This window comes from Impatiens glandulifera, chromosome 5, assembly GCF_907164915.1.
Source record: "Impatiens glandulifera chromosome 5, dImpGla2.1, whole genome shotgun sequence".
Lineage (NCBI taxonomy): Eukaryota > Viridiplantae > Streptophyta > Magnoliopsida > Ericales > Balsaminaceae > Impatiens > Impatiens glandulifera.
In genome coordinates this window covers 32152620-32179520 of record NC_061866.1, presented here as the reverse complement: position 1 = coordinate 32179520, position 26901 = coordinate 32152620, and the positions used below count along the sequence as shown (strand labels likewise).

Below are 26901 nucleotides of genomic sequence, written 5' to 3'. Positions count from 1 at the left end.
GAATTCAATTTTTACTTGATCAAAAGTTTAACATTGAAAAAAGGTTTTTTAAGAACTTCATAACTTACTGTTCATGTAAAATCTAGGAGATAGGAGATTTTAATGGGAGGTAACCATAGGACTATTTAATTTTTGTTTGATTGAACAACCTCAGCATTATAGAGTTGCCTCATAATTTTTCAAAACTAGAAAATAATTTAAGGGTTTGCACACCACAACTAGAGATTCATGTGAGTTTTACGCATGGTTACATGTGGGAACGAACATCAAGCAACAATGTCCTACAATACGTCTTATGTCTCTACTAATTCAATTTTAGCGATTTAATAACATACTGTACTCTTTCCACTTTATTTGTATTTTTAGATTTTATAATTTTATAGTTTGATTTATTAAAATTTTATGTTGTGTTTTGGTTTAGAGGCTAACATAGGATAAATCAAACTCACAATAAAAAACCAACAAAAGTCAAGAAAATATAAAATAAATCATGAACCTATGCCCGACTGAAAAAAAATATAAAGCAAAAATAAAGAAACTGACAAAATGGGTTATAACCGAGAAAACTCGGTCGCATGCTCTCGATCGGGTGGCTTGATTTTTCGGTCGTCCGAGTGCAATTTTCGGTTGCTCATATGTGAAGCTGGTGAGGTCGAACAAACGTCGGTTGGAGCGTCTAGAAATCTTGGATAAGCGCCGAAATACTCCTATGGATCGGTGCTATTTATATTTCTCGGTCGGAAGGCCAAAAGTTTTTTCAACCAAGAGGTAGCCAAGAAGGCTCATATACTCATCTTTTTTGGGATCAAAGATTAAACACAACATATATATATATACAAATATGCAAGAAAATCACAAGAACAAACCAAATTAAAAGCAAATGATTGAGAATGCAAAGATGATCCTTTTTAGTGTCGATTTTTTATTCTTTTTTATTTTATTTTCATTTTTGGTCAAAAAAGTAATTTATATTGACATTTTTTATATAGTTTATTTATCATATTTACATCCGGTTATCCAGAAATAAACTCAAAAGAGGGATCAAGATGAAGAGCAATCAAAGTAAAGAAATACAACAAACAAACATACATACAATTTATTTATTTATTACAATTTAAATAAGGAGATAAGAAAAACCTTACATGGATAATGAAGTTCTTGATCCGAAAAGCCTAAACAAAAACCCTTAAGTAAGAATATTTTAGAACCAAGGCACACTATCTTGGTATTCTTACTTAAAATGAAGGGAGTTACTTTAGGTTTAGAATGGAGATTAATGTGGGTAACCTAGGGGTGTGAGTTGTGAAATTCTAGAGTTTTTTTTGTCAATTGTCGGTCTTCGATCGTCTATTGTCGGTGTCTATTTTTGGCCGTCGGGTATTTATTTTGGGTGTCAGTTTTTCTTCTTCGTGTGTGTGCCTTTTTTTTCTTTGCAGCCCTTAGCCTTTTTTTATCCTTATAAGTGTCATTATAAGTGTCATTGACTTATAAGGATAAAAAAGAAAAAAAACCTATAAAATTAAATAAATATATATAAATCAATTATTCCATATTAAATTATAACTAATCATAAATGTTCATTCCAAAAAAACTTTAAAAAATTATTTATGTAGAAGGAAAAGAAAAATTCAATATTAGTTATAAAATCAATTTGTTAAAACTAATTTATAAACTATGATTTTATTATGGAAAAAAGCTCACTTAGACGTATGTACTTGTACAACTAGCTCACTTAGACGTATGTATTAATAAAAGGTCTTTTAAACATATGCATTATCAAAAATTGGCTCATTTAACCTTTTTTAATAACCATGGTTAATTTTTATTTTTAAATTTATATATTTATTAATTAAATATTAATATATTTTCTCTCTCCTTCTATTTCATTAATTAATTTAGGTAATTTATTTTATTTTTAATTTTTTTTATTTTAATATTAATTTCTCTTTTATATTTCATCTTCTTTTTTTATTAGTTTTTATTTTTCATATTTCTTAAATTCTTATTTTTTTTAAAAAAAAAAAATTAACAACTTATTTATAAATTTTATGTTTTACTGTAATATTTTTTTGAAGGTTTTTTTTATTTAATTTAATATAATAAAAATGAAAAAAGGTTTTTTCTTATATAAATAAAAATGAAATTAATAATTATTTATTTAATTTTTATTCACTGTTTATATTAGTAGTTTATATCAGTAGTAAATGAATTATTTTGTCTAATATTTGATTATTACTTTTTTAGTGTTTGATGAATGAGTTTTTATTATTATTCAATTCTTAATTTTAGTTAATTTATTTTTGTGTTGAAGGATTTTTATTGCTGAAAGAATTTTTATTGTTATATTCAATTATTGGGATTAAACAATTTTAAAATAATTAATAATTAATGTGAATATAAAAAAAATATATAAAAAAGAAGAAAAAATATAGAGTTAAAATAATTAATAATGAATGCTCATGTATATATAAAATAAAATTAAAACAATCAATCATAAATATTTATATAAAAATAATAAAAAATTATAAAAAAGAAAAAATAAAGGGTTCATTTATTAGTAATAAATGAAATAATAAATAAAAAAGAAAGAGAGAGAAAATATATTAATATTTAATTAATAAATATATAAATTTAAAAATAAAAGTTAACCATGGTTACTAAAAGAGGCTAAATGAGACAATTTTTGATAGTACATACGTTTAAATGACCTTTTGATAGTATATACGTTTAAGTGAGCTAGTTATACAAGTACATACGTCTAAGTGAGCTTTTTTCCTTTTATTATTTCACATAAAATCTTAAATCAATCTTTAAGTTTAATTGTAAAATATTTTTTCACAAAATTAATTAAGTATTTTTTTTAAAACATATTAGTAGTATTATCATCTTATTATTTTATTTTTATTAAAAACCTGAAATCAACTATTTTCAGAACTCGATATTACATCAATGACTCCAAAGGTAATTGTTCATTTAATAATCCGTGCAATAAACTTGTATATGAATTTTGTATAACAATAGCCTTTGTATTTATTAAAAATATAAACTATGTAATAAGGAAGTAAAAAATGAGTGTTTATAATACTCGAATACTAAACCGAAATATTTAAAAACAGTGATTGGCTCGCAAACCGGTATTTTTCGGTCTATTTTGAGTTGCTTCAAACGTCATTTTTATAAATACTCAGAGTTCTAACATTATGACACTTCCACAATGACTAGTTTGAAAAATGTAATTTTTTGTGTATAATATAGCAATTGAACATTTTCTAAAAAAAGGCATCCCGATGACCATTATAAGAATAAACCGAATATTTTCGTAAAACATGAAAATTGTAAAATCTTACAGGTTCTTGATATCCGGAGCATAAAAAATAATTAAAATTTATTATAATATCGTTATTTTTCAGGAAAACATTCCGAAGACCGAGACAAAATATTAAAATATATATATTGAATTTTGGCAGAAAAATTCAAATTTCCGCGCTTGCCGAGTCTCAGCCATCTTTAACCGGATTTTTGGGATCCTCAAGAACATATTGAAGACGTTCTTGAGTTGGTTACCCAAAAATCCAGAATGTGATCAAATTTTGCTCAAACTTCAAATGGTCACCAATGACTCAATTCTAAAACGTTATCTTTTTTGGTTAGGTTGAAAAGCTAGAGGAGTTCCTTACAATCTTATGAAAATGGATATAGTTTAGAATTGAGTATCTTTAGGAAATTCTAAAACAAGACAAGGTGTTCATCATGGGATTCAAAATGACATGCCTTCACTTAAAAATTTATATGTCGAGTTATATTGATCAAACGAGGTGATTCCAATTCAAGAAGTTAGCTAACATCCAATCCATTCGAATGGAACTAGTGCCAACCTTCGAAAGCTTATTTTAGGGTTTGATCCAAGAAAGAGGTGATGTATGTTTAGGTTTCTATCCTAGGAATTAATATGAGATATCCTCCTTTCCAATGACCTTAACTTTGTCTACACTTAACCAATATAGATCTATGACCTAACATTGGAAAGTTAAGCCTCTTATATTTATTTTTACACCAAGTAGGCTACGCAGTTCATCCCATAACCACGTTGAAGCCACTCATACTAACGTGTTTCTTAAATGGGCAACCTACGTTCATTTGAAGATTGATGAAGTTATGTGTACGCTCCCAAAATGATTCTTTCCAGGAATCGACAATTTTTTAAAACAATTATCGGCTTAACTCCTTTTGGTTTCGAGAAAGGGAGACCATTATTTTAAAAGGGTTTCGGTTTTGGAAAACTATTAATACTACAGTATTAAGTATATTTTTACTACCTTTAAGAGCCGTCGAACACCATAATTAACCAGCTATATATTGTACTTCCCACTAGAGTCCTAGAGTAGGGATGAGGGTTTGGATAATAAGCTTAGCCCGGATTCTCTCGAAATTGTTATGAAATTAAAATTTTCTGATTTTGTATTATTAAATCCCTTAGGTTACCTTCCTCTGAATCTCGTAAAAATTAGTGAGAACACCACCCTTATGAGGAACCGATTTAGGATTTAATAATACAAAACATAGCTGGCTCAATTAAGAGTCTACACCTAATTTACTTATTAAAGAAATTAGGAAAGAAATAAAGAGATTCGTTTTGAAAGGTCTGGTGCTTGATGATGATCTGGAAATGGCCTTGGCGATATGTCCAACACACCTATCCCAAAGGACGGTATCTATTACGTAACGGTTGGTCAATTTAAAACTATGAACATATTACAATTAATTGTAATAGATGCATGGGGTTGAATCAAATGATGATATCATATGGAATTGAGCAAGATTAGAGGCTATGGATTCATGGTGATACCACATTGAACTTATCTTCAATCCTACATAGGTCCGCGACACTGAATTTCATCGAAGGAAGAGCCATGCTGATCAAACAGTAACATACCAAAAGAAGAACTCAGAAACTTGATTTCTGAGTTCCTGACTCCTAGATTTTAGGTTTGACACTTCTAAAAACTTCCAACTAAGACTTAAAATGTTTCTAAACCACATACTATCATCAAGGCTCATTAGAAATATTCTTAACCATTTATAGAACCCTAGTTTCAAAGGATTAATCAAAGTTTTTATGAAATTCTCCAAACTCAAAAACAGCTCTATAAATTCAATGCTGATCTATTATTTATACATATTACAAAATTAGATTTTCTGTTTTAGGTGATAATTTCATTTAAGCTATCTTAGAAGCTCTAGTTTATTGCATTAGTTCATACATCATCTATAGGTTAGATTAAGTAATAACATTAGAAAATTAGGTAGAAGATCATCGATCATCAATGAAAATGTAGAAAATGCAAGTTCAACCTCAAAACCTACTTTAGAGTTTAAGTTAAAGTATGAATTCAATTTGGATAGTTAACTTACAATATAATCAAGCTTTACAAGTGAAGAGATCGAAGATCAAAAAATAAAAAGGAAGATTTGAAGACTTTTTGGTGAAATTCTTGAAGGAGATGACCGGAAAATGCCATAGTCTACTTTGTGCTCTCTGCCCTTCTTCAATTGGCTGGTCATTTATCCCTCCAGAATGTTCATGCCGTGACGTACTATTCATGTTGTGATGTGTCGTTCATGCCGTTTTTCTTTTATTTCTATTCTTTAAGCTTCCTGAGAATTTTATTTTGGAAAAGAAATGCCAAAATCAATATTATACTAAAAAATCACAATTTTCGACTCGGATTTCTCAAAGGGTCTAGAATTTTCAAAGGCTTGATTGCTTGAAAAGTTTCCCCTAGATCCCATTGAAAAGAGTGGGAAATGTCCCATTTTTAAATTAGTTATTTTTTTTACTTTATTAATATGATAAATAAGTATTTTATTGGTTTAATATTTGGGATGTAAAAAGTCGATGTCTACACTATAGTCGATAATGTTTTTTTTATGAATTTTCTATCTAGAATGAATCTCTTGAATTTACCTTTCCAATGGTACCAACCACAACTTCTAATTTGTCTTGAGTCGATCAGAAAAGTCAAAACAAGGGGACTTTCCGTTCAACCGAATTAAAAAAGACAGAAATAAACCAAAAACGTTTATCTTCAAATGGCATGAGCTATGTTGATTTATTTTAATTTTTTGGCAAAGATGAAAGTTGTGGACCTCGATCACACAATTCCAAGGAGCCCATGAATGACTCATATCGCTTAGTAACATAGTTCAATTCGTTAAAAAAACGAAAAGCCCATCAAAACTTCAAATGCAAATTTAAACTTCTCGCTTAGTAGTCATTGGGTCAGCCGCGACAGACCCTCGGTCAGAACTTGATTGTGCTAGCAAGTTCTGGAATGGTCGGGAGAGTTTCTCTAGTGTTTTCTGAATACGCTTCCAACTACTCATCCTGAATATAAATCTAACATATAATTACCAAACAAATAATCTAACACAACCAAATTATAACTTAATCCAAATATATATCAAACAAAAAAACTATCTAAACTAGCCTAAATCAAGCTAATCTAAAACTAACAAATAAAAAACCTAAATCTAATTAACATAACCACATAATTTAAATCTAACCTAGAAATGGCGGCGGCAGAGAAGACGAGAATGGGCGGCGTCGAAGGCGAGAAAGGAGAAGAGAAAGGACAAGAGAGGAAGAAAAGGAGCAGGCGGTGGCACTGGAGGAAGAGAGAGAGGCGGAAATAAGAAGAGAAGTGGTAGGGTTTTGTTCTTATAAAGGTCATTACCGAAAGTTCTTCGTATAACTTTTAGTTTTGACCCCTCCTTAAAACCGAAGGTTTTCTAACAAACCTTCGAAAATAAGCATCACGAAAATTAATTTTTTTGGGATGAGTCAAAACCGAAGGTTTATTGGAAAACTTTCGCAATTAACAATTTCAGGAAAGGTAAAAACCGAAGGTTCTTTGAATAACCTTCGCAATTAATCATTCTTGAACTTAGAATATTTTTCATTTTTTTTGGGATGAGTTAAAACCGAAGGTTTATTGGAAAACATTCGCAATTAAAAATTTCAGGAAAGGTAAAAAACCAAAAGTTTTTTGAATAACCTTCGCAATTACCCCACTTCCAACACTTAGAATTATTTTGGGTTTTTTATGGGAAGGTAAAAACCGAAAGTTCTTTGTTGAACTTTCGTTACTAATTAGTAAACCCGAAGGTTTTACAAAACTCTCGAAATCTATTTTTATTAACAAAAGTTTTCTTCCTCTCGGGACCATTACCGAGAGTTCTATAAAACCCTCGGTAAAATCTTTCAGTAAAGATCTTTTTTTTACTAGTGTTTGGACACGTGTCAGTTATCCGTTGGACGCACGCTAGGAGTACGAAATCGTACAATAAAGTATATGTATTTGATCGTGTCGGATTTTACTACAAAATATTCAGAAGAATGTGGTGTTTGGGACAGTACAGAACATGGGTTGGAGAAATATTTGAATAAATGGCAGACAAGTAGTTATAGCGTGTTAAGTTGTCTGGGCAGACAGGTGATAATATATATTGCTGATTGCCAAACTGATGAGATAAATAGATAATTAGATGCTTCTTCAGACAGCAACTGATGCTTTGCATCAGACGCTTCTTCAGACGGCTTCTAAAGTAAAACGCTTGCTTGCGCACTTCTTCAGACTACCCGTCTGTAGAAGTTAGACGACATTTGCTCGCACAATTATTCAGACTACATGTCCGCATAAGTTAGACGACATCTTCTCGCGCACATCTTCAGACTACCCTTCTACAAAAGTTAGACGATGTCTGTTCGCGCACGTTTTCAGACTACTTGTCTGTAGAAGTTAGTCGATGTCTGCTCGCGCACTTCTTCAGACTACCCATCAATAGAAGTTAGACGACGTCTGCTTGCGCACTTCTTCAGACTACTCGTCTGTAGAAGTTAGACGGCGTTTACTTGCGTTTGCTTTAGACTGTATCTGAAGACATACGTCTTTTGAGCTGTACATGTGCAAAGACAATTTACGCAACTTAGTTTTGTTCAGACCACATCATTAAAACTATGTCATATTGATTTAAACTTATTCACCTAAGTTTATTAAAAACATTTTCCTTAATTAATTATATATCTTTTAATTAAATTTTCCCTCGGTAACAGCTAGTTTTAACAGCTAGTTTCCTCGGTAACATCAAGAAGCGTTAGAAGTGTCGGGAAGGCGTCGATCTCCGTGTGTGTAAGGGCTTCTTGATCGACTGGCGTCCACACATACTCCATGTATATTTTTCTTGGTCTTGCATGGAGTCTGCTGGCTCTAGGGTGCATATCCTCGGTCCTAACCACCATTAACAACAGAACCTGTTGTTTTCCAATTTTTCTTTTTGACCTAAATCTACATGGTGGATATGGTTGACCTATCCTAATTCATTCTAATATATAAGGGTTGGTAGCATAATATACAACAACAATATAATTTAAAAATGCAAGATCAAAGCATGTAAAACCAAAACCAAATGAAACAAGGCCGAAATATTTTTATGCACAAAGATGAGGTTAATTTTGATTTATTTTTGGGTTTCTCTCGGTCAAATGGCCTTTTTATTTATTGTTTTTAGATTTTCCATTCTTAAATTATATATTTTATGAATAATGAAGACCAGTCTAGGCCAATTTCAATTTTAGATTATTTTTAAAACAAATGACCGATATAGTTTGGCTTAGAATCCTTACAAACTTCTATGAATTACCTAAGTGTAGTGTAAGAGTAGTAATAATAACTGTAGAAGCTATAAACGGGCGGCATGAACTCCAGCAAGATGATTTCCTTTCAGCTCTGGTGAAGTTTCTTCAAGGCGTTTATCAACTCTCCCTCTCTTGTAGTTATATAGCAGGTAGGATTTTAGGCATTTTAGAACCGAATGCCCAATATGTAGTAAATGAGAAGTTTACATTTGTCATTTGAAGTTTTGATGGGCTTTTCGTTTTCTTAATGAATTGAACTATGTTACTAATCGATATGAGTCATTCATGGGCTCCATGGAAATGTGTGATCGAGGTCCACAACTTTCATCTTTGCCAAAAATTTCAAATAAACCAACATAGCTTTTTTGGTTTATTTTTGTCTTTTTAATTTCGGTTGAACGAACAGTCCCCTTGTTTGGACTCTTCTGATCTACTCAAAATGAGTTAGAAGTTGTGGTCGGTACAATTGGAAAGGTAAATTCAAGAGATTCATTCTAGATAGAAACTTCTTAAAAAAAACATTATAGACCATAGACATTTTACATCCCAAATATTAAATAAATAAAATACTTATATATCATATTAATAAAGTTATAAAAAAATAACTAATTTGAAAATTGGACATTCCCAAGTTCTTTTCGATTGGTCTAGGGGCAATTTTTCAAACAAACGAGCCTTTGAAAATTCTAGACTCTTTGTGACATCCGAACCGAAAAATTGTGAATTTTCAGTATTATATTAATTTTTGCATTCTTTTTCAAAATAAAACTCTCTAAAAGCTAAAAGAAGAGAAATAAAAACGAACGACACAAACGACACGTCACAACATGAATAGCAAGTCACAACGTGAAAATTCTGGCAGGATAAAAGGCCAGTGGTATTGCCTACAGCTACTAATATGTATAAATAATAGATCAGCATTGGATTTACAGAACTGTGTTTGAGTTTGGAGAATTTCATAAACTTTGATTAATCATTTGAAACTAGGGTTTTAGAAATGACTAGATGATTTATAATGAGCCTTGATGATAGTTTGTGATTTAGAAACATTTTAGGTCTTAGTTGGAAGTTGTTGGAACTGTCAAACCTAAAGCTAGAGTCAGGAACTCATAAATCAAGTTTATGAGTTCTTCTTTTGGTATGTTACTGTTTGATCGACGTGGCTCTTCCTCCAATGAAATTAGACCTATGTAGGATTGAAGACAAGTTCAATGTGGTTCCATAGCACTCAAAATCACTAGATTCTGTTAAGAATTCGCAAAGATATCTTCATTTGATTCTCATCATGTAAATTGTCGAAAAAAATGAAGAACATCTAGTTTTTCTAGAAATTCTATTTTTCAGTTATGTTTTCTTTGTTAAAAATCTACCGTGTCCAATGTTAATTGAGTTGCGGATTGGTTCTTTCTTGTAGTTGGTATCACCATGAATTTATAGCCTCTAATCTGGCACAATTCTATTTGATATCATCCATTGATTCAACCCCCAATGATTCAACCCCATGATAATAGTTTAAATTGAAATAGTTTGGACTACTATTATATTAAGACATTTTAAAAAAAATACTTAATTAATTTTGAGAAAAAATGTTTTACAATTAAATTTAAAGATTGATTTCAGATTTTAAATATAGATTTTATGTGAAATAAATAAATCATAATTTATATATTAGTTTTAACTAATATTCACTTTGTCTTTTCCTTATACATTAAATAATTTTTGAAGTTGATTGACATCAATTAGGATCTTTAAAAAATATTATGGAGTTGTCTTATAAAGAAGATTAAGTTTTTTTTGGAATAAACATATATGATTAGATATAATTTAATATGAAATAATTGATTTATGATTAATATATTTATTTGATTTTATAGTTTTTGTTTTTTCTTGAAAAATGGGGAATTAAAAGGGCTTAAATCGAGTAGGCTCAAACCTTGAAACCATAAGTCAACGACTCTTATGAGTATAAAGAAGGCTAATTAAGGGCTGCAAAGAAAAAAAGGCATACACACGAAGAAGAAAAATTAACACCTAAAACAAAACATCACGACGTCCAAAAACCGACACCAACAATAGACGACCGAAGACTGCCAATCGACAAAAAAACCCTAGAATTTCACAACTCACGCCCCTAGGTTGCCCATATCATTCTCCATTATAAACCTAAAGTGACTCCTTCATATTTATGCAAGAATACCAAGATAGTGTGCCTTGGTTCTAAAATATTCTTACTTAAGGGTTTTTGTTTAAGCTTTTCGGATCAAGAACTTTATTATCCATTATCCTTGTAAGGTTTTTTTAGCCCTAATTTAAATTGCAATAAGTAAATAAATTATATATATGTTTGTAGTTGTATTTCTTTACTTTGATTGCTCTTGATGTTGGTCCCTCTTTTGAATTTATTTCTGAATAACCCTATGTAAATATAATAAATAAACTATATAAAATTTTCAATATAAATTATTTTTTTTTGACCAAAAACGAAATAAAAAAATAAAAAAATTTGACCTTAAAAATGATCATCTTTGCATTCTCAATCATTTGCTTTTAATTTTGGTTTGTTATTGTGATTTTCTTTTATATATATATATATATATATATATATATATATATATATATATATATATATATATATATATATGTTAGGTTTAATCTTTGATCCCGAGAAAAATTGAGTTTAGGAGCCTTCTTGACTACCTCTTGGTTGAAAAACATGATTTTTGGTCGTTCGACCGAGAAATATAAATAGTAGGGACCCATAAGAGAATTTCGACGCTTATCCAAGATTTCTATACGCTCCAACCAACGTTTATTCGACCTCACCAGCTGCCCATACGAGCAACTGAAAATTGTAGTCGGATGACCAAAAAATCTAGCCATCCGACCGAGAGCATGCGATCGAGTTTCCTCGGTCACAACCCATTTTTTTAGTTTCTTTATTTTTGATTTAAATTTTTTTCGGTCGGGCATAGGTTCAGGGTTTATTTTATATTTTCTTCCTTTTTGTTGGTTTTTTTTATTGTGAGTTTGATTTATCCTATGTTAACCTCTAAACCAAAACACAACATAAAATTTTAATAAATCAAAATATTATATAACCTAAAAATATACAAATAAAATGAAAAGCGTACAGTATGTTTTTAAATGGCTAAAATTGAATTAGTTGAGACATAAGAAGTGTTGTGGGATATAGTTGCATTATGCTCATTCCCACATGTAACTATGCGTTAAACTCACATAAATCTCTAATTGTGGTGCGCAAGCCCCTACATAATTTTCTAGTTTTAAAAATTATGTGGCAACTCTTTAGTCTGAGGATGTAAAATCAAAAAAAAAAAAATAGTCCCATCTCTCCCAGATTCGACATGAATATTAAGTTATGGAGTACCTAAAATATCTTGTTTTCAATGTTAAACTTTTAATCGTGTAAAATTGACTTTCCTTACAAATTCTATCGCGTAAAAGTATGAAATAACCTTACAAATTCTAAACAAATAGGATAATAACAATTGGTGTAAGATTCAGATTTATAACTATGACGAATTTTATCGCGTAAAAGTATGAAATAAGGTGTCTATAACCGTCAAGGATGTACTCCATTATTAAGAGAGTGAAGACTAATATCTTTGTGTTAATGACTGTCAAGGGTGCACTCCACAACAAATAGAGAGAAGAATAATGTCTTTGTGTGAGCGACCGCCAAGAGTGCACTCACAACAATGAGATTAATTATCATATTTACGTGAATAACCGATGTGTATTCACAACGAAGGAAATCTAGTAATGTCTACACTCAAAACAAATAGAGTAATAATGGTCCTTGCGTGAACAACTACGTGAACACGACGAAGGAGACCAATTACTGTTTTGTGAAAGCACTCTCAACGGTGCACTCACAACAAAGAGATTAATTATCATCCTTGTGAGAACAACCACCAAGGTGTGTTCACAACCAAGGGAAAATTTAGGAATTTCTTTTTTCCTGGGTTGTGAACATATTAATCAAACTATTTCACGAATATTAATCCTCGAGAAGACAATGATAGAATATTAATGCCTTTAAATCGTTTTGAAAAAATAAATAATATAACAATTTATTTATTTAATTAACGAACCAAATTAATATAATTGTTTTAACTTGTTTTTTAATATTAATTTATATTTTTTATATATTTTTGAAATAATTTAAATTAATTAAAAATTTTAAAAGACTATTTTAGCCTTATATTTATATAAATTATTATTTTAATTAATTTATATATATTATTAATTAAATTGAATTTAATAAAAATAATATATAATTATCATATAAATATAGTTTTAATAAATTATATAGATATAAATTATATTTTCAAATATAATAAAGAAATAAAAATTGTATTAATTTTTAAAAGAAAAGGAGAGGCTAGGGTTTTATCACCTGCCCCTTATATAGTTCAGCTCTAAAGCCAACTAGACAAAGCCTTACTTATTAAATATATATATATATATATATATATATATATATAATATTTTAAAACATTACCCTGGCTACAACCCACCTCCACCCCTATGTAGCTCCGCCCTTATTCACAACGAAGGAGATCAAGTAATGTTTTTGTGTGAGCAACACAAGGACATATTGACAACGAAGAAAGTAATTATCGTCCTTGTGTGAACAACTGTCGAGGTATGTTGACGAAAAAAGAGATCAAGTAATGTTTTGGTGTGAGCAACCGCAAGGGAACACTCACAATGAAGAATTTAATTATCGTCGTTACGTGAACAACCACCGAGGTGTGCTCATGACAAAGGAGATCAAATAAATTTTCGTGTGAGTGGCCGTCAAGGGTTTACTCCACAACGAAGGAAAAACAACATTCATGAACTTCCACCAAGTGGTATTCACGACCAAACCAACACAGATACTTGTTAGTCCAACAAAGGATTGACAAAGAATCTCCACATTTTAGTATTTTAATGACGTTTTCTCGACTATGATAATACTTTAGGTATGAAATTAGAGTATAGAGAAAAAGTCATTTATCCATGAATGAACAAGGATTTGCATGAAAGAAGATGCGACCTAGCATATATGAGCTATGTTTTATGCACCTTTTGGAAGAGATTTGAAGTTACCACCTAGCGTCTGGATGTTAAGTCTTACATGATAGTCTTAATAAAAGAATAGTTATCTAATGCTTAAAGACTACATATTGCATAATGATGCTTTATTTGAATTCTATGAATATGCTGGTGAATTCATCATAGAGTATTTCGAACAAATGCTCATGGTATGTATGCTTTAGGGTATTGGCGAGTACAAGTTAAAACAATCTCTCCATGCACATTGAGAGATATGGTAACTGATTATTATGATCTCTAATCAAAACTAAGAGAATGTATCTATGGTTTTACAAGTCTCGGAAGACTAAACACGTGTCTTTGGAAAATGACCCTAGTGTAGACTAGAGAATTTTAAATTTGTGATATGAATGTACCACTAGCCTAGGGTAAGGTGAGCGGGTGCATGGTTCTACCAATATGAAAAGAATAAACACATGTCTTTGAAGAATGTCCCTAATATGAGTTAGGGTGTTTGAGTTCGTAATGTGTGGACATAAAAATACATTGATTGCTTCATCACGTCGTTAACTCTAGGATCAAATCATTTTCAGCATTGGATACTCGTGAAAAGTTCTTGGATTGATTTAGAGGAGACTTGTTTCACTCATCTTTTCTTTTTTTCTCACAAAAAGGTCATTACGAATTGTAGACACTAATTTTTTACTCTCTAATTTTATAGTTTATATTTTTAATAAATCTTGAGCCTATTGTTATATAAAATCCATGTTAGGATTTGTATCTCCCAAATCCGACCAGCTTGAAACAATCTATAAAAATTCAAGAAAGAAGAACACAAGAAGACACAAATTTATAGTGGTTCACTCAAATTGAGCTACATCCACTTCATCCACCACCAGATTTCACTATGAAAAAGAAGAAAGAATACAGAGTTTTTGCCTCACACTTTATCTCTCTAGAATTCTGTCTTAACCATGTAAACCGTTAGTAATCACATATTTATAGGATAAACATTCAGGTAATAAACCTAAATAACTTTGGTCAGTCCCAAGCCCAAAACCAAAAAGAAAATCCAATAAACTCTAATTATCAATGTAGAGTTTTATTATAAGTGTAGGCTCCATAACTCAACAATCTCCCACTTGGAGACTAATTTCATCATCTCTCGATCGGTAGTGGCTTTCCATTCGGTGTCTTAACGAAGAAGACCAACTGAAGTTGCACACAACTTCAGTTTCTCATTTGTCATAGCTTTCGTCAACATATCAGCTGGATTCTCACTCCCGGGAATCTTCTCAAGAGCTAATACTCCATCTTCTAAAGCTGACAGGATGAAATTATAACGAACCTGTAAATGCTTCGTCCTGCCATGATAAATATGATTCTTTGCCAAATGAATGACACTCTGACTGTCGCATCGCAACACACTTCCCTCGTAGTCTTGACCCAATTCTCACAAAAAGGGTTGTAACCACATCATCTCCTTAGCAACCTCTGTCACAGCAACATACTCTACCTCACAACTAGAAAGAGAAATAATCTTTTTCAATTTTGAAACCCAACTGATTGCAGTACCTCTTAGAGTATAAATGTTCCATGTTGTTCTCTTCCTACTATCAACATCACCACCATTGTCAGCATCAACATATCCTTCCAAACCCATATTAGACTTTCGAAAACATAAAGCGAGATTCTCACTTTCTCTTAAGTATCGTAGTATCCACTGTACTACTTTCCAATGGTTGTCTTCCCGGGTTGCTTATGAATCTACTAACAACTCCCACTGCATGTGCTCTGTCTGGTCTTGTGCAAACCATCGCATACATAATACAACCAATGGCAGAGGCATACGGAACAGTGGCCATGTAATTTTTCTCCTCCTCTATTGAAGGCGACTGATCTTTAGATAGTCTGAAGTGACTAGCTAAGGGGGTAGTAACTTGTTTTGCATCATACAAGTTGAACTTGCTAAGAACTTTCTTCACGTATTCTTCTTGTGAAAGCTTGAGAACTTCTTCATCCCTGAAAATTCTCATCCCAATGATTTGTTTAACAGCACCCAAATCCTTCATTGTAAACTTTTCAGACAACTTTTTCTTGAGCTTGTTAATCTCATACAAATTTTCTCTAGCAATCAACATGTCATCAACATAGAGGAGCAGAATAATGTACAATTTATCAAATCTCTTGATATAGCAGCAATGATCAACTTCACACCTTATAAAATTGTTACTTTTCATGAAGCTATCGAACTTCTTATACCATTGCCTTGGAGCCTGTTTCAAACCATTCAGACCCTTCTGAAGCATACATACAAGCTCATATTTTTCTTTGATTTCAAATCCTTCTGGTTGTCGCATATAAATCTCTTCATCTAAATCACCATGAAGAAAAGTAGTTTTGACATCCATTTATTGAAGATGAAGGTCTTCTTTCACAACCAAACTCAAAATAGTTTTGATTTTCATCAATTTAACTACTGGAGAGAAGATCTCATTGTAGTCAATACCTTCTTTCTGTTGAAATCCTTTCACAACCAACCTTGCCTTGTACCTCATAGTTTTATCATGTCCTTTTTTAATCCTGAAGATCCCTTTGTTGTGAAGTACTTTCTTTCCCTTTGGTAGCTTAGTGAGCTCCCAAGTCTGATTCAACATCAAAAAGTCCATCTTATCTTTCATCGTAGACACCCACTTAACTGATTCATCAGATTGTATTGCTTCCTCATAACATTAGGTTCACCTCTATCTGTCAACAAGATATAGTTTAGAGATGGAGACCACCTCTCAACTGGTTTTCGATTCCTTGACGATCATCTCAATTGTATTACTGGTGCTTGCTAATTTACCTCTGGGGCCACGTTCTCAACGATTTCATCTTCAACAACACACTGGTCTTCTTCAACAGTCGGTATATATTTAGTTGAAAATTCTGTCAAATCGATTGTACCAGTCTTTTTCAATTTGGAATCACCATCTGATGTCTTCCCAACACAATCTTTGTAGAGAACCTGTTCATTAAAGATAACATTTCTGCTATGAATGATCTACCGATTTTAATTATCCAAAAAACGATAACCAAACTCAATATCACCATAACCAATGAAAAAATATTTATTAGACTTTGGATCAAGCTTTCTCCTATCACATTCATTAATATGAACATATGATAAATAACCAAACAATTTCAAATAAGAAAGGTTTACCTTTTTATTTCTCCAGACTTCTTCAGGAATTCTGAATTCAAGAGGAACAGACTGTCCCCTATTTATCAAATAGGCAACAATATTGATAGCTTCTGCCCAGAAGTTTTTAAGCAACCCTGCATGCAATCTCATGCTTCTAGCACGCTCGTTCAATGTTGGATTCATTCGTTCAGCTACTCCATTCTCTTGAGGTGTTCGGGGAATAGTCTTCACCATACTTATCCCATTCACAACACAATACTCTTTGAAATCTGAATTGATATATTCACCCCCGTTGTCGGATCTCAAGCACTTAACTTTCTGATTTGTTTCATTTTCAACCAAAGCCTTCCATTTCTTGAAAATAGAAAATACTTCAGACTTGTTCTTCTTAAAATATACCCATACCTTTCTTGTCGAATCATTTATAAACGTCATGTAGTATTGTGATCTGCCAATAGAAGAAATAGGTGCAGGTCCCCACACATCAGTGTGTACTAACTCTAGCCTTTCTTTCTTGTGCTCCTTCCCAATCTTTAAGAAACTCACCCGTTTCTGTTTTCCAATAATACATATTTCACATAATTGATGTTCAACAGACTTCAGTTTTGGAATCTGTCCATTTTTCAAAAGAATTTTCATCACTTTTTCGCTCATATGGCCCAACCTGCAATGCCACAGCTCACTGTTTTTCGAGTCTTTAACTACAGTAACAACTATTTCTCTGCATGTTGAAATCTTGTATAACGTTCTAGTTTGGTGACCTCGAGCAACAACTATTTCTCCTTTAGTCACCTTCCATGCACAATTTCCACAACTGAAATTGTGACCTACTTCATCAAGTTGTGTAACAAAAATCAGATTGTGCATTAAACCTGGATTGTGTCTCACCTTATTAATCTTCCAAACAGAACCATTTGCCATCTTCAATTTTATGTCCCCCATGCCAACAATATCTAGTGGCTCACCATCTACAAGGTATACTTTCCCACAGTTTCCAGCAACATAATTCTCCATTAATTTTTTGTGAGTAGTGGTGTGGTAAGACGCCCCTGAGTCCAAAATCGATGAATCTATCGGGCTATCAACAGAAAAAAGTAACGCATCAGTGATAGATTCTGTAACAACGTTGGATGCATCATTTTTATCATCACCGTTTTTCTTCGATGATTTGCAGTTCCTCTTTAAATGACCCTGTTTACCACAATTCTAGCACTCAAATGTTTGCCCAGACTTGGACTAACTCCTCCTGCTCCTTAACATAGATCTGCTCTTATCTCGGTTGAAATTTCTATCATTACCTCTACCCTTATTTTCCACATTCAGAGCTGAACTTTTGAATGTTTAACCAGAATCAATTTTACGAACCTCTTCAGCAAGAATACGATCTCTAACTTTAACAAATTTCAGTTCATCATTTCCAACTGAATTACTAATTGCTTGCCTCATAGGTTCCCAACTATTTGGTAGAGATGCTAACAAAATAAAGGCACTAACTTCATCCCCAAAATCAATCTCAACATATAGCATTTGATTCACAATTGTATTGAATTCATTCAAATGAGTAGTGAAAGAAGTACCATCAACAATTCTTAAGTAAAAGAGTCTTTTCATTAAGTTAACCTTGTTGTTAGTAGATGGTTTATCATACATATCAGAAAGAGTTTTCATCAGACCCATGGTGGTGTTCTCCTTTTCTACATTGTGAGAAACCGTCTTGGCTAGCGTTAATCGGACAACTCCCAAAACCTGTCTATTAAGGAGTTTCCATTCAGCTTCATCTATCTTTTCTGGTTTCTCACTCAAAAAACATGAAGCTTATTTCCATTGAGATAATCTTCAATCTGCATTATCTGGAAGGCATAATATGTCCCATCAATTCTTCCAATCTCATGTCCTATACTGTTCTCACTTGCCATTGTTGCCAATGCTTAGATCTAGCCTAGCTGCTCTGATACCAGTTGTTAGGATTTATATCTTCCAAATCCGACTAGCTTGAAACAATCTGTAAAAATGCAAGAAAGAAGAACACAAGAAGCCACAGATTTATAGTGGTTCATTCAAATTGAGCTACATCCACTTCAGCTACCACCAGATTTCACTATGAAGACAAGAAGGTATACAAAGTTTTTGCCTCACACTTTATCTCTCTAGAATTCTGTCTTAACCATGTAAACCCTTAATAATCATATATTTATAGGGTAAACATTCAAGTAATAAACCTAAATAACTTTGGTCAGGCCCAAGCCCAAAACCAAAAAGAAAATCCAATAAACTCTAATTAACAATGTAGAGTTTATTATAAGTGAAGGCTCCATAACTCAACAATCCATATATGAGCTAATTGCATGAATTATTAAATGAACAATTACCTTTGAAGACAATGATATATTTAACATGTTTCAAAAATAGTTGATTTCGAATTTTTAATAATTTAAAGATAGGATAGAGTCTAGCCCTAAGTGGGCTTTAGGAGTCAATCCCCATTTTTTAGGTTGTGTATTACAATAATAATTATAATTATAATTATAAGGTGATGATAGTTCATATATAATAATTTGGGCTATTATTATACTTAAGATCTTTTAAACAAAATACTTAATTAGTTTTGAGAAAATTTGTTTTACAATTAAACTTCAAAATTGATTTAAGATATTAAAATAGATCTTAGTTTATAAATTGATTTTAACAAATTGATTTTATAATTAATATTGACTTTGTCTCTTCTTTATACATTAAATAATTTTTGAATTCAAATAGTAGATCATTTAGGATCTTTGAAAAATATTATAAAATTGTCTTGGAAAGAAGACTAAATTATTTTGGGAATCAATATATGATTAATTATAATTGATTATGTAATAATTTATTTATGATACATATATTTATTTGAATTTGCAAGTTTCCTTTTCTTTGGAAACAAAAATATGGAAAGTCAAACCTAGAAACCCTAGGTAAATGACTATTGTGAGTATAAAAGGAGGTCAAGGGGTGTGAACAGGACACACATAAAAAACAGACCAAATACCCAAAAAAAACATAGATACGAAGAAGAAAATTAGTCATACCTGAATTTGTTTCTCTAAAAAATGCCCCTAGGCTTCTACCTTAATTTCTCTCTAAGAACACCCCTAGTAGGGTTGTAAACGAATCGAATTGAAGCGAATATTACTGTATTTGATTCGTATTCGTGAAACTATTCGAATATTCGTATTCGAAATTTTTTCGAATAATTAATGTAATTCGTATTCGATTTGAAATTAACATTCGTATTATTCGATCCGATTCGAGTATTCGATTCGATTAAATTAAAACATATTTTATACAATTTATTAGAAAATTTATATTTTTACATAATATATAACAATATTCAATAAAATTACCTAATAAAAATTAAATAATAATGTTCAAATTACGATTTCAATATTCAACTCCCATTATAATGCAATGCAAGCCATTAATTAAAACTTCCGCGTAACATAACATAAACAATATTTATCAAAAGAACATTTCATTAAAGTGGTATGTAAATCAATATTCGAATCCTTCATGGCTTGCAAATTAAGTGGTTTGCAACATGACATTGATTAGTTGTTCTTGTTCCTAAACAAAAATAAAAATCAATTAAAATTTTATTTATTTATGAAAACATACATATAACTCAAATAAATTATAAAATAAATAGAGAACTCACATATTTCATAAGGGGTTTCTTGATCCCATGAATCTGACGAACCCAATCTGCTCCACAAATCAACACTTGTACCATATCAGTTGTTAACCTTGATCGATAAGGATCCAATAGTTCCTGCACTAAATGTAGCCTCTAATGCCACTGTACTAATAGGGATAGCTAGAACATTACGAGCTAAATTGGATAGAATTTTAAACTTTAATTCTTGAGATTTCCACCAAGCCAAGGCATCAAACTGTACACTTGTATCCTCGTCTTGAGATCTAAAAACCCATTCCTCCAAGTAAATATCCAAATCCGACTTCATAGGATCATGAACCTCAACAGGATCCAAATACCGATCAAGCATAGACAAACCAGAAGACACAAATTTTTCTTTAGATGTGGAGTTCACACACGTAGAAGAACATTGTACTAAAGTAGTGAACTTTCGGGATCTTGATTGATCAACTTCAACATACTCAAAGAACAAGTTATATAATGCTTCTCGAACCTTCATCGCATTTGTAAGTGCTTCAACCTCACTATATATGTTACCGAAAACAAAATCAAACAACCTCATTTTGAACCTAGGGTCTAGTATCGCTCCAATTGCCATCAAAAGATTGCATTCTCCCCAATATTTGTCAAATTTCTCCTTCATATTTTTTATCATCACTCAAATAAACTCATCAACATCATTTTCTTTTTCATTCAATACATGCTTGACTCTCCAAATAACAGCAAGATAAACATTTGAAGTAGGATAATTAACTCCAGAAATTACATGAGTCGCTTCATTAAAAACCTCTAAAATATCAGTAACATCCTTCACTTTTTTCCAATCATCAAGGCTAGGACAATGATGATAAAAAAGTTCACCATCTTTAAATATAGGAAATGCATCCTTAACTTTATATGCCTCAACTAACATCTTATATGTAGAATTCCAACGAGTTAGACAATCAATGATCAATTTATTTACTTGGATTCCTAAATGATGCACAACATCTGAGAATTTTCTCAACCTAGACTCTGATTGGTTAATAAATCGCACACTCTTTTTGACATCATCAATAATATTTTGAATCTCATAAAGACCATCTTGAACAATAATGTTCAACATATGTGTAGTACACCGAACATGAAACAACTTACCTTCCAATGGAAACTTACGACTCTTAGAGAATGTTTCTTTAGAAATTTGAATTGCTGAATCGTTATTCCAGGCATTGTCCACAGAGATAGTGAAGACTTTATGCTCTATCCCCAAATATTTTGTACACTTTATAAGCCCATTAAATATATCATGACCTAAATACTAAATAAACAAATAAAATTACTAAATAATAAATATAATGCAAGAAAAATTTTAATTATAAAAAATAAATTTACCAGCATGTGGAGGAGGTAGAGGTATGAAGCTAAGAAGTCGTTTGTGAAGGTTCCAATTTGAATCAACAAAGTGACCAGTGACACACATATAAGAAATCTTTTGCACCTTTGACTTCCAAATGTCCGTGGTTAAGGAAATCTTATTGATGTCTCTCAACGCCAATTGTAATTTTTTCTTCTCTATGTCATATACATTAATGACATCTTTCTTTGTCGTGGCACGAGAAATCCTTTCAAATAGTGGTTAGTTGATAATCAACATGAAAGTAAAACCAAAACTTTCTACAACATTAAAGACCGCTCATTCATTAAAATACAATGGGCAATGGCCTCTCTTTGCTTCATATGATCATATTTACCATCTGACAAAGGATTCATCTCAAATTTGGATTTGATAGGCTGAAATTGTAATGTCTTTTGCTTTTCAGTGTGCATTTTATTTTGCACGCACCTCTTCAAGTGATTCCAAAGATGACTTGTTGTACCGATAGTTGGCCTAGAAAGAAGACTTTTTCAATATATACATTGATACTTAAAATTTCCATCATTTCCGATCACTTCAATGAATTCGGTATGAGCTTTGGAAACTTTCTTTCTCTTTTTCCTTTCAAAATGCCCCATATCTTCCTCAATTTCATCATCTTTACCATCTTCCACATTTTTACCTTCTTCCTCAACTTCATCATCTTTACCTTCTTTCTTATATTTCTCTCCATCAACATTTACATTCTCAATTCGCAAGGTACCATCACATTCATCATCATTTATCTCGATCATAGTTTTCTTCCCTTTCATAACAAATATGTAATTAGAGCTTAAAATGTTAAAAAAAATATATCTATATTCTAAATGATATACAATATTTAATAGTCATATTAGATATGGGTTACAACTAGTCAAGACATACATTGCCGGAGAAGAAAAGGACAAACCGAAGAAATCACTGGAGTTGTGTCGAGTGAAGAAGATGACGAGCGGAGAAGAGAAGTACATGGAGGCGGCGGCGACGACCGAAGTAACGTCAACTGGAGAAGCGAAGAGATGAGATGAAGGCGGTGGTAGGGTTTGAGTGATTAGCAGCAGAATGACTAGACGTGGGTTTCAAGTTTTCAACCGAAGAAATGTATATATGTACTAGAGTTTTAGAATAAATAATATTTATAAAATTAAAATTAATAAAATGGTATATATATATATAATCGAATATTTAATCGAATATTAGCGAATACCGAATCGAATATCTTGATTTTGTATTCGTATTTGTTTATTAGTCGAATCGAATTGAATATTTTTATTCGAATTCGAATCACAAAATTAAGAATACGAATACCGAATCGAATAAAAAATATTTGATTCATTTACAAACCTAGCCCCTAAGCTGCCCACGTATAAACCTTAAGCAAACACCAACTCTTGTTAGGTTGGTCATAAACCTTTTTTAGGCAATTTCAGCCAGGATCACTTAAGAAATCAAAGGATCAACACCAATGTAAGCTCCCTTTTAATTCCACTTTTATTTTAATTACTTTGTCTATCACCTTTCATAAAAGGTCATGCATGTTATGTAATTTTATTGTGGTTCTTGGTCTCAACTTCGTGCATGCTCCGGTAAATATGTAACATAGATAAAAGATAAAAATAAAAGTTAAAAAAACCTAAACAACTTTAAAACCGAGAACCCCTAAAATTTAAGAAAACATTTTAAAAAGGTTCTGTTTTGGTTATCTTTGGCCTAATTTTATGGATCTATTCTAAACCAAGGTTATTTAAAACTTAGGGAGACTAAACCAAAGTGTTATGAATCATGGAGCTTTGAAAAGACCCCTTGTTTAATAAGGATCTAAGATAACTTGGCAAAATACAACAAAACCTAGACATATTAGGGTTCTTGGTCATTATCTATTTTAAAAATTGAATTTTTTTTGAGCTCATATTCATTATTTTTTAAATAAAAAATTTATGCACAGGTCAAAAATAAAATTAAAACCTAAAACTAATACATGACCAAGGATAAACCTAATTAGATAACTTTATCGGTCATTTGTTTTAAAAATAATCTAAAATTGAAATTGGCCTAGACTGGTCTTCATTATTCATAAAATATATAATTTAAGCATGGAAAATCTAAAAACAATAAATAAAAAGGCCATTTGCATACAAATATTTCTTCCTTGTTTCATTTGGTTTTGGTTTTACATGCTTTGATCTTGCATTTTTAAATTATATTGTTCTTGTATATTATGCTACAAACCCTTATATATTAGAATGAATTAGGTTAGGTCAACCATATCCACCATGTAGATGTAGGTCAAAAAAAAAATTTGGAAAACAACAGGTTTCTGTTGTTAATGGTGGTTAGGACCGAGGATATGCACCCTAGAGAGAGCAGACTCCATGCAAGACTGAGAAAAATATACATGGAGTATGTGTGGACTCCAGTCGATCAAGAAGCCCTTACACACACGGAGATCGACGCCTTCTCGACACTTCTAACGCTTCTTCATGTTACCAAGGAAACTAGCTGTTAGATTATGTTATATAAAGAAAAGGGAAAATTTAATTAAAAGAGAAATAATTAATTAAGGAAAATGTTTTTAATAAACTTAGGTGAATAAGTTTAAAATCAATATGACATAGTTTAAATATGTGGTCTGAACAAAACTAAGTTGCGTAAATTGTCTTTGCACATGTACAACTCAGAAGACGTATGTCTTCAGATGCACTCTAAAGCAAACGCAAATAAACGTCGTCTAACTTCGACAGACAAGTAGTCTGAAGAAGTGCGCAAGCAGACGTCGTCTAACTTCTACTGATGGGTAGTCTGAAGAAGTGCGCGAGCAGACATTGGCTAACTTCTACAGACGAGTAATCTGAAGAAGTGCGCGAACAGACATCGTCTAACTTCTATAGACGGGTAGTCTGAATAAGTGCACGAGCATACGTCGTTTAACTTCTACAGACGGGTAGTCTGAAGATGTGCGCGAGAAGACGTCGTCTAACTTCTGCGGACCTATAGTCTGAATAAGTGTGCGAGCAAATGTCGTCTAACTTCTACAGACGAGTAGTCTGAAGAAGTGCGCGAGCAAGCGTTTTGCTTCAGAAGCCGTCTGAAGAAGCGTCCGATGCTTTGCATCAGTTGCCGTCTGAAGACGCATCTAATTATCTATTTATATCATCAGTTTGGCAATCCGCAATATTTATTATCAGCTGTCTGCCCAGACAACTTAACACGCTATAACTGCTTGTCTGCCATTTATTCAAATATTTCTCCAACCCATGTTCTGTACTACCCCATACACCACATTCTTCTGAATATTTTGCAGTACAATCCAACACGATCAAATACATATACACGTGTTCAAATACTAGTAAAAAAAGATCTTTATTGAAAGATTTTACCAAGGGTTTTATAGAACTCTCAGTAATGGTCCCGAGAGGAAGAAAAATTTTGTTAATAAAAATAGATTCCGAGAGTTGTGTAAAACCTTTGGGTTTACTAATTAGTACCGAAAGTTCTACAAAGAACATTCGGTTTTGACCTTCCCAAAAAAAACCCAAAATAATTCTAAGTGTTGGAAGTGGGGTAATTGCGAAGGTTATTCAAAAAACTTTCGGTTTTACCTTTCCTGAAATTTTTAATTGCGAAGGTATTCCAATAAACATTCTGTTTTGACTCATCCCAAAAAAATGAAAAATATTCTAAGTTCGAGAATGATTAATTGCGAAGGTTATTCAAAGAACCTTCAGTTTTTACCTTCCCTGAAATTGTTAATTGCGAAAGTTTTTCAATAAACCTTCGGTTTTGACTCATCCCAAAAAAATTAATTTTCGTGATGCTTATTTCGGAAGGTTTATTGGAAAACCTTCGGTTTTAAGGAGGGGTCAAAACTGAAAGTTATACAAAGAACATTCAGTAATGACCTTTATAAGAACAAAAATCTACCCCTTCTCTTCTTATTTCCTCTTCTCTCTCTCTTCCTCCCGTGCCACCGCCTGCTCCTTTTCTTCTTCTCTTCTACTTTCTCTTCTCCTTTCTCACCTTCGCCGCCGCCCATTCTCGTCTTCACCGTCGCCGCCATTTCTAGGTTAGATTTAAATTATGTGGTTATGTTAATTAGATTTAGATTTTTTTATTTTTTAGTTTTAGGTTATCTTGATTTAGGCTACTTTATATTGTTTTTTTGTTTGATATATATATATATATATGTTATATATTAGGTGAAATGTAAGTATAAGTTTGTTTGATATATATTTGGATTAAGTTATAAGTTATATGTTAGATTTATATTCAGGATGAGTAGTTGGAAGCGTATTCGGAAAACACTAGAGAAACTCTCCCGACCATTCCAGAACTTGCTAGCACAATCAAGTTCTGACCGAGGGTCTGTCGCGGCTGACCCTATGACTACTAAGCGAGAAGTTTAAATTTGCATTTGAAGTTTTGATGGGCTTTTCATTTTTTTAGCGAATTGAACTATGTTACTAAGCGATATGAGTCATTCATGGGCTCCTTGGAATTGTGTGATCGAGGTCCACAACTTTCATCTTTGCCAAAAAATTAAAATAAATCAACATAGCTCATGCCATTTGAAGATAAACGTTTTTGGTTTATTTCTGTCTTTTTTAATTCGGTTGAACGGAATGTCCCCTTGTTTGGACTTTTCTGCTCGACTCAAGACGAATTAGAAGTTGTGGTTGGTACCATTGGAAAGGTAAATTCAGGAGATTCATTCTAGATAGAAAATTCATAAAAAAAAACATTATCGACTATAGTGTAGACATCGACTTTTTACATCCCAAATATTAAACCAATAAAATACTTATTTATCATATTAATAAAGTCAAAAAAAATAACTAATTTAAAAATTGGACATTTCCCACTCTTTTCAA

General features: G+C 31.9%; 1 protein-coding gene across 1 annotated transcript; it reads right to left on the bottom strand.

The window, feature by feature from the left end:
- Nucleotides 1-21295: 21295 nt before the first annotated feature.
- LOC124939223 (zinc finger BED domain-containing protein RICESLEEPER 2-like) lies at nt 21296-26090 on the bottom strand. Its single transcript, XM_047479724.1, has 4 exons — nt 26051-26090; nt 22544-22799; nt 22012-22241; nt 21296-21930 (listed from the first exon to the last, which is right to left on the bottom strand). The coding sequence occupies exons 1-4, from the start codon at nt 26088-26090 to the stop codon at nt 21296-21298; spliced, it is 1161 nt and encodes a 386-aa protein (XP_047335680.1).
- Nucleotides 26091-26901: the final 811 nt, after the last annotated feature.

What these genes read in the sequence shown, in the direction of transcription:
- LOC124939223 (XM_047479724.1), bottom strand. Translation starts at nt 26,090, where the DNA reads ATGGCGGCGACGGTGAAGACGAGAATGGGCGGCGGCGAAG. An exon ending in GAGAATGGGCGGCGGCGAAG is followed by an intron (nt 22,800 to 26,050) that starts GTGAGAAAGGAG and finishes TTGTTATGAAAG; the next exon opens with GGAAGAAAACTATGATCGAG. An exon ending in TCTACCTCCTCCACATGCTG is followed by an intron (nt 21,931 to 22,011) that starts GTAAATTTATTT and finishes TTTAGTATTTAG; the next exon opens with GTCATGATATATTTAATGGG.